The sequence below is a fragment of the Haemorhous mexicanus genome, chromosome 21 (assembly GCF_027477595.1).
Source record: "Haemorhous mexicanus isolate bHaeMex1 chromosome 21, bHaeMex1.pri, whole genome shotgun sequence".
NCBI classification, from domain to species: Eukaryota; Metazoa; Chordata; class Aves; order Passeriformes; family Fringillidae; genus Haemorhous; species Haemorhous mexicanus.
In genome coordinates, this window is record NC_082361.1 from 4153098 (window position 1) to 4165688 (window position 12591).

The 12591-nt window shown below is 46.5% G+C and overlaps 1 protein-coding gene across 1 annotated transcript in view; it reads right to left on the minus strand.

The window, feature by feature from the left end:
• CFAP77 (cilia and flagella associated protein 77) overlaps nucleotides 1-12591 on the minus strand; it is a 56060-nt gene that overhangs the window by 20729 nt on the left and 22740 nt on the right. Inside the window, exons 2-3 of the mRNA XM_059865532.1 lie at nucleotides 2035-2134; nucleotides 105-327 (exon numbers count right to left, since the gene is read on the minus strand). Coding sequence (XP_059721515.1) covers nucleotides 105-327; nucleotides 2035-2134 — 323 coding nt within the window. The remainder of the gene's footprint in view (nucleotides 1-104; nucleotides 328-2034; nucleotides 2135-12591) is intronic.

Below are 12591 nucleotides of genomic sequence, written 5' to 3' on the forward strand. Positions count from 1 at the left end.
AACGTTAAATCCAAACACAAATTACTGTCTCAAATACCTTCAATCCAAACCCAAAAAAACCAACAGGCAGGAAGGGATCATTTCATCCTGAGGAGGGCCCTTACCGTGGTGGCTTGCCAAAGGTCATGCCTGGGGGTGCCTTGCCCCCATGTCTGAGGATGCCCTTGTCCTTGCAGCGGATGTCCATGTAGCCATAGTAGAGAGCAAAGTCCCTGGCTGTGGTGCAGCCTTCATCCACAGCTCCACGGCCCATGGCCACGAAATCCCGGGGCATGAGCCTCTTCCGAGGGTGGGCCTTGGCCTTCACTGAGTCCCAGTGGCCTATGGCTGGAAGGAAATGGAGACAAGGAGGGGACAGCTCAGATTCTGCTTGGGAAAGCTGATTGTGTGTGCACCATGCATGGGGGTCTTGTGGGGATGAAGTTCATGGCCACGAAGTCCCAGAGCATCACCCTTTTACAGGGATGAGCTTTGGCCTTCACTGAGTCCCAGTGGCCTGTGGCTGGAGGTGGAAGGAAATGGAGACAAAGAGGGGGCAGCTCAGATTCTGTTTGGGAAAGCTGATTGATGTGTGTGCACCCTGCATGGGAGTCTTGTGGGGATGAAGTTCATGGCCACAAAGTCCTGGGGCATGACCCTCTTATGGAGGTGGGCCTTGGCCTTCACTGAGTCCCAGTGGCCTATGGCTGGAAGGAAATGGAGACAAAGAGGAGGCAACTCAGTTAGATCCTTTTGGGAAAGCTGATTGATGGGTGTGCACTGTGCATGTGGGGCTAAGGTTTATGGCCACAAAGTCCTGGGGCATGACCCTCTTAAGGAGGTGAGCCTTGGCCTATGGCTGGAGATAGAAGGGAATAGAGAGAAAGAGGAGGCAACTCAGATCCTTTTGGGAAAGCTGATTGATGTGTGTGCAATGTGCATGTGGGGCCAAGGTTTATGGCCACAAAGTCCTGGGGCATGACCCTCTTATGGAGGTGGGCCTTGGCCTTCACTGTGTCCCAGTGGCCTATGGCTGGAGGTGGAAGGAAATAGAGACAAAGAGGAGGCATCTCAGAACCTTTTGGGAAAGCTGATTGATGGGTGTGCACTGGGCATGTGGGGCTAAGGTTCATGGCCACAAAGTCCTGGGGCATGAGACTCTTATGGGGGTGAGCCTTGGCCTTCACTGAGTCCCAGTGGCCTATGGCTGGAAGGGAATAGAGAAAAAGAGGAGGCAGCTCAGATCCTTTTGGGAAGGCAGACTGATGTGTGTGCACTGTGCCTGTGGGTCTTGTGGGGCTAAGGTTCATGGCCATGAAGTCCTGGGGCATGAGCCTCTTATGGGGGTGAGCCTTGGCCTGTGGCTGGAGATAAAAGGAAATAGAGAGAAAGAGGAGGCAATTCAGATCCTTTTGGGAAAGCAGACTGATGTGTGTGCAATGTGCATGGGGGTCTTGTGGGGATGAAGTTCATGGCCACGAAGTCCCAGAGCATCACCCTTTTACAGGGATGAGCTTTGGCCTTCACTGAGTCCCAGTGGCCTGTGGCTGGAGGTGGAAGGAAATGGAGACAGAGAGGGGGCAGCTCAGAACCTTTTGGGAAAGCTGATTGATGTGTGTGCACCCTGCATGGGGGTCTTGTGGGGCTAAGGTTCCTTTTGTGAGCCTCATAGCCCATCCTACTGCATCCCACATCCCATCTGAATTGGATGTCTTCTCACCCTCCCCCCTGGCTTGCCCAGGATGGCTGATTTTACTGGGAAATTGTCCCTGAGAGCACAAAGCAGGAGGCCTGACAAAGTTATGACAGTGCCCAGGTGCATCACCTTTTGCAGTGCATCCTCCCTGCTTGGGCTTTGTGTGAGCCACTGAATGTTTCCAGAGAAACTTCACTGGTCACCAAGCAATCGGGGTGGTATTAATGAAAGTGAGTAAATGCTGAAGTTCTGCACTTCTAGCTTGATGAAAACTATTGAAGAGCTGTGGGAAGGAGAGGAGACTTCCAACTAGCACTGGGATTTTGTTGCAGGTCTGTGGTTTAGGGGCAGTGCCCTACCTTCAGCGACTCCTCCATCTCTCTTGTGCATGTACATCCCATAGGTAAAATCAGGGCCTGGCAGGGAGTAGCAGTTTCTCATGGGCTTTCCAAGTTCTGGCTGCAGAAAAAGGAATAAAGAAGCATATAGAGCATTAATAGAGAAGCATAAAGATCTTTTCTGATAAGATAAAGCCCCTGAAAACAGAAGTTTGTAATGGAACAAGGCCACAAATACCAGGAGTGTCCATTTGGCAAGGGCTTGAATCCCACTGCCCAGGTGAGTGCCACAGTGCAAAAAGGAGCTGAAGCCTAAGGGATGCTGAATTTCACACAAGTTAGGGTTTGAGTTATAAAGAGACCTAGCCTTGCTGGAAATAGGGATCCTGACTCAATAGATATGGACTTGAAGTCTTGTTTGGTTAATGTCTCCTTTGGTGGGGATGCCCAGCTGTGGTGTCTGCAGCTAGTCTTAACTTTACTTTGAGTTATTTCATTTCCAAGTTGTGCATCCTTCCAAAAAACTGACACACTTCCCCAGGCACAATCACATGTCTGCTCCTGCCTGGGAATAATCAAGACACAGGGATGCTGGAGGAGGAGGAGAAGGGGGATGAAGAAGGGAGAGCAGAGCCTGAGTTTTATAGCACAGAAAAAAACCTTCAGCTCAATAACATAATTTCTATTTAATTTTCAAATGAACTCTTTCTCAGCTCATGTGTGTCCCAGCCTTGGGGTGTCTATGGGATTAACTGACCTACCCTCACCCTTTTGTCTCCACCTTCCCATCTCCATGGTGAAGTCACTGCAGGATGAGTCTTGAAACCTCATTGCTGCTTGAAAGGGAGGGAAGGGGAGAGAGCCTGGCACAGGGAAAGCTGGAGCAGAGTCCCAGGAGCCCTGAGGGCAGGATGTGGGTGCTTTGGGACAGGTTATTTTCCATGGGAAGGGTGTTAGGAGAGCTGGGGTGTTGTAGGTGTTGGCAGGTCTTGTTGGGAGAATGAAAGTGCTGAAATACCACTCTGGTGCTTCTCGTGGCTGAACACTGACCTTGAGATGGCCATTATCACACTCTGGGTCAGGAGCTGCTGAATCAAATGCAGCCCTTTCTGCAGAGACACAGTGAAAAAGAAGCAGCAAAGGAACCACCTCCAGCTTGCCACCATGGCAGGCTCGGGCTGAGCAGGCTGATAAGGGACCCAGCTCACAGGAGCTGCTTGTGTAGGAGCATGATACACCCCAAAATTTTCCTTTTGCTCCCAGTGAGCACAGTGCAAACCCTGGCCAGGGCCTCAGAGCAGCCATGGCTCCCCTGAACACTGCCAGCATGGTGGCTGCTTTCCAATGTGCTCTTCTGCATCACCCTCAGCTCAGGCAAAGCTCTCCCTGAGCCAGTTTTGCTTGGAGAGTGAGGGTTGATAACCCCTGTCCAGAACAGGCACCCTTCCAGAGGGCTCTCTGCTGAGGTCTCTAAAATGTGCCTGTAATTCCTCCAGCTTTTACACTTCACTCTCTAAAGGAGGTGTGGCATTTCCACTGCTCTCAGGAGCACAAATTCCCCAGAAAATGAGTTTTAGGGACCTGCCCTGTGTGAAACTGCAGCTCCTTTGTTGCAAACAGCCCTTTCTAAAAGCCATCGTGATGCAAGCATGGCTGCATTTCCCCACATCCCTCCTGTGAGCCTCGAGCACAGGGAGGGACTGTCCCCTGTGCACCCCAAGCACGAGGGGACCGAGTGGGGTTTCAGTGCCACCAGGGCTGCAGTGGCAGTGACAAACCCTGTGTGCACTCTGTGTGTGCAGGGAGCTCGTGCAAAGAGCTGCCAGCTGGGATGAAGGAGCTTCCATTGCAGATCTGCTCCTCCTGCATTTACAGCTGGTTTTAGGGTGGTTGTCACTGGTGTGCAAGGTGGAATGTTCCCCAGATGCAGGAGAAAAGGCTTTTTCCTGGGATCACCTTCTGGGATCAGGGAAGTGAGGTCAGAAATCTGCTGAGGTGGCAAAGGTGTGTCAGATGGGAGAAAAATCACTGAGAAACTGCAGGGCAAGGAGAAAGGTTTGTAACCTGTGGCAAAGCTGCTTCCAGACCCTCGAGTGCAGAGCTCTGAAATTACAGGATTTAAAGAGTCCCTTCTGCAGAGCACCTGAAGTTAACACAGTTGGGTGTTTACTCCATCACAAAATGAGTGCATGCTGTTTCCTTTTATGATCAGGTGGCATTTTACAGTCACTTTGCACTGAATAAATAAAGCTGAAGGTGCTGGATAATTAATTAAAAAAAAATCTGGTCCAATATGTTGAACATGGAGAGAATCTGTGCCTGAAGAAAAACCAAGAACTCAGAGGACTCTGGTTGCCTGCCAACATTTTTTACCTACAAAAGCAAAGAAGGGGAAGGATGTAGCAGGAATGAATCCTGCTTGGTGTAATCCACAATTACAGCCTTTCTCATTCATAAATGAGCAAAATGCTGTTTCCAGCTCATGGGCTGGTTTCATTTGTTTGTCCTGAGGCATTATAGGTGTGCTCTGTCATAAAGCAGTGGGGAAACTGAGCCAAAGTTGATGCAGAAGGTCTTTTTTTTCTCCCTTTCTCCCCCAGTTCCAGCACTGTTCCCTGTGTTCAGGTTTAGCCTGTCACAAAGCTGCTCGGCTGGAATACAGATCTGTCTGACAGCTGTGCCCATCAGCAGACAACTTCATTAAACCTCATTAAGATGTCATTTCTCTGCCTTATTTCCCACCTCTTGGCTCTAATTAAAACCGTCTCTCTCTGCATCCCAGGCGGTCCTAATTTTCTCTGGGTACCTTCTGCAAGTTTTCTCCCTTTACGACCTCAGTGAGGAAAATCCAGCATCCTAAATGCTGTTTATCCAGCCAGTTTGGAAAAGACAGCTCTAGACCTTATCCTGAAGCATTCCCAGAGCACCCAGCAGAGATCAACACCTCTCAGGGCTATGAGAGATGAGTGCTGAGGCTTTGTTGCTCTCTCAAACAGTCCTTAAGGGCTTGGCTGATGCATCCTTCCCCTTTGGACATGATAATTTCCCTGGTGGAACCAGGTGTGTCTGGGCTGGGTTTGGAGGGTGCCGTGCTCCCACTGGTCATGGTGCAGTGCAGGGGGTGTTTGATCAGTGGGGATTCCTTGGTTGGCTGAAAAGTGAGTGCTGTTGGTGTACTGAGTTATCCTGAGCCTTTGCCAGGAGTTCCTGATTTCTGCAGCCCTGGATTTGTATTTAAGTGGTGGAAAATGTTTGCTGTGGAGGAAGAGGAAAGCTCTGAAAGTGGTCTGTTTCTAGAGGTGGAGGCATTGCAAAGGTTTAAGGAAGTGCAAAATCTTTAAGGATTCCAGGTTTTGTTGCAAGACTTATTTGTGTTCTGTCCCCTGGTGTTCATGGCCCAGCAACACACATTGCATCAATTTTCTGAAGATGAACTGAGAGAGCTGGGAGACATGTCCACACAGAGAGGTACAGAAAGAGACTGAGATGTGGATTATTAATCCCTGCCTCTACAGCCTTTCCCTGGGAGGGGATGCTGGGCAAATCCCTGAATCCTCAGTGCTCCGACTCAGCCGGGGCTGCCCCATCCCCTCCTCTCTGCCTCTGCCCTGTGGACACCTGCAAAGTCTGTGCTGGTGCATTTTCAGCCTGCCAGGCCCTGCCTCCTTCCTACCTTCTGTTCCCCTTTTCATTACACCCCCTTGTACAGTAAAGCCTCCCGTCACGCTGCCATTACTATTATTATTGCAGATTTACTGCACTTGCAGAGTGAAGTGATTGCAGTGACAAGGCCCAGCATTTTTCCCTCCTTCCCCCCACGACAGCTTGAAATCAAGCCCTTCATTTGCATTTACATGATCTTGCTGTGCAGCTTATGAGATCGGGAGATTTATTTGCTACTTAGCTTGATGTTTGATTACACTCTAAGAAGGCAGTGAGCTACAAAGTGCAGGGATACATCAGAACTGAGCTACTGAAAGCCTCTGGGGGACAGTAACTCAACATCAGGTTTAGGTAGATGAGAAAGGGAATGTTCAGTGTTTTGAGAAAGGCAAATTTGATGAGATTTTTTTTTTTTTTAAAGGTGGAAGGAAAAACTTACCTTTTTTTTTTGTTTGTGTGAGAAAGTAAAACAAGGATGTTGTTATAAAAACACACCTGGAAAATCTGGGTTTGTTAGTGCAGAAGCAATCCTAGCAGGGGCTGGTGGCTGCTGGGCTGCCTGGTGCCAACTGCTTGTAACTTCCACTCCCAAGAAGATTATTAATAATAAGTTGGCAGTTGTCTTTGAAGCTTTTCATAAGCATTAAAGGTCAAAGCCAAAGGAAGTTTTGCTTGATGGACAACCACAAGATCTGTCCCTGATTTATTAAGCTTCAAAGCATGACACTGAGCATTAATATTCTGTAATAAAGGGGAAACTGAGGCAGGGAATCAGTGTGCCCATGCAGGACAGCAAAGGGAATGGAGTTTGGACTGGGGAGAGAAGAGAGTGAGACCAAATCATCCTAGTCTTCTGTAGCAGTGTAAAAATCTTTCTCTTTCCAGAGAAAAGGGTGATGGTTGGGCAAACTGCTGCCCTTGGGAGTCAGAAATGGCAAAGCTCAAGGGTCTTGCTGTGAGTTTAGCTCCTTTCATTTCAAGTACTCCAGACAGATCAGCCTCACTGCTAACCCAGAGTACATCCACAAGTGCAATCTCCACTAAACTCTGCTCCTGACTGACCTGCCCTAGGAGTTCCAGCCTTATTAGACACCAACCTTTGAGTGTCAGGTGTGGATTTGAGCCATTTTCCCCCTAGAAGCCGTGTTTTGTGTAAGGCCAGCAGCAGAGCTGTCCCCCTCCCTGGCTTAGAGAGGACAATGAGAGAAGGCAGGCAGCCCTTCCAGCCCAGGTTCTCCCTACACAGCCCCTGGCACCAGCCCCTTCCCATTTTCTTGCTCCCAAAAAGGCAGGAACACCAACAAGCAAGGGCCACACACAGAGTCAGACACAGAAACCCCAGTCCAGGAAGCACCCACTGTCTGACACTCACTGCACTTTCCAACTGTTTGCACTTAGCTTTTAGTCTTGAAAATTGCCATGAGATATGCTATTACAATTAATCATTAAAGACTTAAGAAAGAGTATACCCCATTACATAAAAGACTCCAGTGATGATCTTTATCCAACTTGTAAAATGGGCAGACTTGATGCCACTGAATAATTTCCCTCTCATCTGCACAAAATCATGAATGCAAGTCAGACTTTGAACCTGAAGTGAACACTGTGAGACCAGCTTATAATTACCAAAACTGAAAAAAAGAACAGCGTTTTCTAATGAATGACAAGCCACTAGGTGGAAATCTAATTTGGTCTAATTAAGCAGCCTTTGTGAGGATTTGTCTTTAGATGAAAAGAAGGAGCCAAAGAGATCTAAATGCAAATGAACTCTATCATTTTGGTTTTAAAGGGCCAGGCAGATATGAAAGTATTTGTGTACACAATCTTCATGGGTGTATTCACCTTCTAGTTTACCATTGAAAAATCCTGTTTCCTCCAAAATTGTGGAACTCTGAATATTAGTCACTGTTTATGGAGTTAGCAGATAAAGTGCTGTTGGAAGGACAATTTTAGCAGCACGGCATTGCAACAGTTAAAACTGCAATTCTCTGTAACGAGAGTGCTTCTTTCTGTTTGAAAATGGCTTTAAAAATTTTTTTTTTTTGCTAAGGAGTCAGCTCCCAGCTCTGCCAAAAAAAAAAGGGATGTTTTTTGCTAAGGAGTCAGCTCCCAGCTCTGCCACTGTGGATGTGTGACACTGTATAACTCTCAGGTCTTCGGGGGCACCTGCTGGACCCTGAGCTCCTCCTCAGCTCCTCGGTGTCAGGATGAATTACTTCAGCATTGATAAATCACCAACACCTTGCCCAGTTGTGCTATTTCTGCTGATTCTGCCGACAGTCTCCACGCTGGGAGCAGCCAGGCCAGGTACAGCCCCAAAGGCTGAGACTCACCGAGGTGTTTGACTGTAATTGAGATGGAAATATTGAAAACGATCTTCTCCTGCTCTATTAAACCTGCTCCTGACTTTCAGATAAATTTGTGTCTGTGTAAGGTTTTTGTGCCAGCGCTGAAGGTCAAAGAAGCACATGTGTTTCTGTAGAGGGTGTCACAGCTTGTGAAGTTCACATCAGCCCCTGCCTGCTCTCAGTCCTGAGGAAGAAACGTGGGCTGTAGTCAGCAGACAAAGCCCTTGGCAGGAGGGATGGGTTATTCAGGCTAAATGGATGTGCAGGTTACAGCTGCTGCTGAGTGAGGTCTTACCTGGGCCAGATTTTTCTTGAGCTACAACCATCATTCACCTCTAAGAGACAGACTGGGCCTGGGATAGATTTGAGGACATGTAGGGACAATGGCAGGGAGGTTTGGGACAGCGTGGGGTGGTCCTGGAACAGCTGGATGGAGAAGGACCTTTCTGAGTCCCTGTTCTCCCTACAAGCAACATCAGTGGGAATATGGAGGCATGAATGAACAGATCAGTGTGGGAAAAACAGGAAAATAATTCTTTGATGTGGCCGCAGATTAGGGAGCTCAAGGTATAATGTGGGCAGAATAGCATGCTGCAGCTTGGTAAAAAAAGAGCAATTTTACCAGCATTGCTGTTGACTTCCCAGAGAAAAGTGGGGCCAGAGAGGATCTGGAAAGGGTGTAGTGGGGTTGTCATTTCCCAGAGAATCACAGCCCTGGAGACACCTGCTGTGCTGCAAACCCTGAAGTCAAATTCTGCCAGGGAATGCTGTTGCTCAAAGCCTGGCTTCAGTGAGGACATTGAGGTTTGGCTGAGAGAGGGGTATGGGCTACTTGAGAGTGAGAGAACATTCTCTAATTGTTAAAGAGAATGGACAATGGCTTTGTTTTTTGGTTTGGTTTGTTTTGTTTTTTTTTAAAGTTCAGTCCCCTTTCAGCACTTATGACCTTTTCTTTGTGTTTCATGCTTAATAATATCTGTTCTTTGAACCTCCCCATCTGCTACTTCAAGAAAAATCCCTTTATGTTCTCAAGACCAGATGTTGGCCCAGATTATGTCCAGAGCAACTCAGGTCAGTGAAGCTGCTGCTTACACCATGTAACTCCCTGCTGCTGCTCCAACTTCATGCAGGTAGTTTTTATTTGACTCCCCTGCTTTTATATAGGTGCAATAGAACAAACTAAGCTAAGTGCTGCCAGTATAGCCTCCATATAAGTCACACTGACATTAAAGGAGTTGAATTCAAGTGAGAATTTGACTGTGGGCCTTTCAGAGCAGACTGGATATGACATTTCCTATATAGTAAAATAGCTCCCCAGCAGCACAGACCTCTGATTCTTAGGCCAAATTAAATCCCTGGCTGCAAATGAGATACTGGCTGCCTTGAGAGCTACCTGTTATTTCACAGCAGAATTTGTCTGAAGTCAATACACTTGTGGTACCTCCTAGAAGAAAATTCAAATATTTTAGATGAGGAGACAACTTGTTAAATTCAGGCGAACCTCTGGTTCAGGAGTCTCTCGGCTTTCACTCAAGGAGAAACTCTAATCTCTGATCAAAGATGCAGGAACTTACCAACTTCAGTCACCTCATGTACAGAATAATCTCCATTTTCATTAGAGAATAGATAAAGTTTTTGCTGTTAAAAAAGGATGCTGTTTCTTTAATGTAATAAAACCTCAGCAGGACAGAACGTCTTTACTAGACTATCCCTCACTATTCCCACAAGAAATCAAATATAATCCTATTTAAGAAGCTTTAAATAATTTTGAGCTTTCATATTGACTTATTAAAATGCAGCTTAAAAAATGCCTTCCTTGCAATCCCTTTACAAGGGTCAGGGATATAAAATTTGAAGAAATATGATTAGTAGATCAGTTGGAAAGATGTGCGGCAGCTTCCAATTTTATTATTTAAAACTCCCTTTAGGAAGAAAAGGTGATTCTGTAAAAAAAGTGGCACCATCTCCCTGAAGGAATCCAGTCCTGGAGCTTCCAGTCCTGTCTCCTGCATTCAGAATTCAAGACTTGTGCCAGGTTTTTCTTAGACCTGAAGAGCCCTTGCAGCTGGGATAGGAGAGCTGCATTCTGTGTGCTTCTAGTCCAGAGAAATTGAGGCTTATCAGGCTCAGGCACAGAATAATCCAGGAGCACCTGTGGCCATTCCTGCCTGGTTCAGAAGACAAAGTGATAACAGAGATGCAAATATGCCCCAGAGAACAGAGCCACTTCAGGGCTGAGCACAGGTACAGTTTGGCCCCCAGAGCCTTTCTCTTAGCACCTGCAGACTTGGAGAGATGAAGAGCAGTAAACTTTCAGATGTTGGTTGGAGTGGGATCAGTCCCTTTTTCACTTTCTAAACACTACGTGTTAGAATAGAAAATTATGGGATGAAACAAGGCTCCTGCTGTGCTGACTTGAACTCTCTGCAGGGTGAGCTGTGTCTGGAAGCAGCAGCTGCAGACTCCACCTGAATCCTGAGGGGTCCAGGCAGAAATCTTCTTCCAGCAGATTTCAGTCCAGTTGCCCATGTTCATTCCTGTGGAGTTCAGAGGAAGTGCAGTTCCCCTGGGATCAGCAGGGTTGTAGGGATGTAAATGATGAGACAATTTGACCCTGCTCTTGAAGAATATTAAATACAGCAGACACTCAAATCGTGCTGTCAGTTGGGCACAACTCCCATTAAGCACCGAGGGCCTTGTGCTGATGCAAGAACCTGCCCAAATCATTTGCTCTGTCCTACAGCAAAATGTATTCAACCTGCTGAAATGTAACTGCAAAACCCAGGGAGCAAAATCACACCCTGCCCATTACACTTACAGCCAGCTGCTGTGAAATCCTAATGTGTCAGGCTTTCTCCAGGAAATAAGGGAACTAATAACTTTACTCCTGCCTAAGGCTGGACTTTGGTCAAGGCTGTCAAAGATTCTATGATTTTCCAGTGTTTTTGAAAAAAAATATCCATGATTTTGACATTTTGTGTGCATGAGCAAGCAGGGAGCTGTGAGAGCTGAGCTTTCCAGAGCTGCAGTGCTCAACTTGGGTGCTCTGCAAGGCAAACACCAACAGGTCCTGAGCCCACTGGTGCCTGTTTTCAGCTCCTGAGGATCAGTGCCAGTCAAACAGGGTTCACTCCTGCCCAGAGTTTTCTCCTGTGGCAGAAAAACCAGCAGTGACACCAAAGCCAAGACCAGCAAGCACTGGAGAGAACCTTAATCCTCCAAGGAGCTGTTATGAGGCTTTTCCCTGTCCCGTCTTCTTATTTTTCTGCATTTAGGACAATAATTGTGAAACTGGACTGAAGTAGCATTGGGGAGTTGCTGCCAATGCTTTAAAAACTCTCATTGCCTATAGGCTGATCTTATTAATGGTGCTGAAAACATGGCAAAAGTTATGTGGCTTATAAATTATTGCTTTCTTCACTCTCTCTCTGTAAATATATTTCTAAAATTCCCCATAATTCTACATCTGACTCCCTCATTGCTTTCCCCACCAAATTTTCTCAATACAATTCCAGCTCTGCTTTGTTCTGCTGTTTTTTTCTCTCCAGTCCCTTTTTTTTTTTTTTTTTTTTTTAAGGATAGAACATGAGGGGTTGGGTACTGCTCAGGTATGACATACATGAGCAGCCCAATTGCTTTCAAAGGGGCAACCTTCTGAGGCAACCAAGAGTTGGCTCGAAAAAGTCACTTCCTAATTGCACCATATTTGCTAAATCAGACATTTTACATGCTGAAAAATTCTCCATGTTCCCTTCGTGTTCAGCCATTACAAAAGGCTCCTGCTCTGCTGGAGTTCTGACCCATATTTTCCCTGCTGCAGTCCAAATTTGGTTGCTAAAAGGTAAAAAGGGTGGGGGGGGGGGAATATCTCTGCCTCATCACATCCCTCCCAACCCCAGTTCAGCTGCTGTGGTATTTTCCTTCATTATGCTGCTGCCTCAGACTGTAAACCTCTCTAATTTCCTACATCGCAGCTATTTATTTAAATGCTAACTCGCATTATGAAGTGATAATCCACAAGCGCAGGAGATAATTTATGAAGCATTTAAATTAAGAGGAGCAGCTAATTGGGAGCATGTGTCTTATAAGCCTTGCTAACACCAGAAAACTACAAATTAGGGAGAAAATGGAAGATATTTTTATCTTGCTTTTTTCTTTCGTAATGCACTGAGGAAAAATATTACCATACATCACACAAACACTGCTGCTCACAGAAGTCTTCTGTTGTTGGCTTCGTAGTTACTGCAACACACAATGCTCTCATTATTACAAATTCCTCATTATAACACACAAAATCATCTTTGCACTCAGAGAAGGTGGAACGAGGTGGGGTTTTCTCCAAATAAAGAGGAATAAATTTTCCAGGAAAGGTCCCCTTCTCAGCTGCATGCATTAATTTAAAAGAGCTAAGACTCCCTTGTTATATAGCAATGTTAAAGTGCATTTAATTTAGGACTGCATCACGCTGTAAGAGTTTTATAGGTTTTTGTTGAAGTGGGAATGAGCATAAATGGCTGTGAATCAGGGAAAAGCAAATGTGCTGCGGCCACAAGGCTGAGGGAAGGTG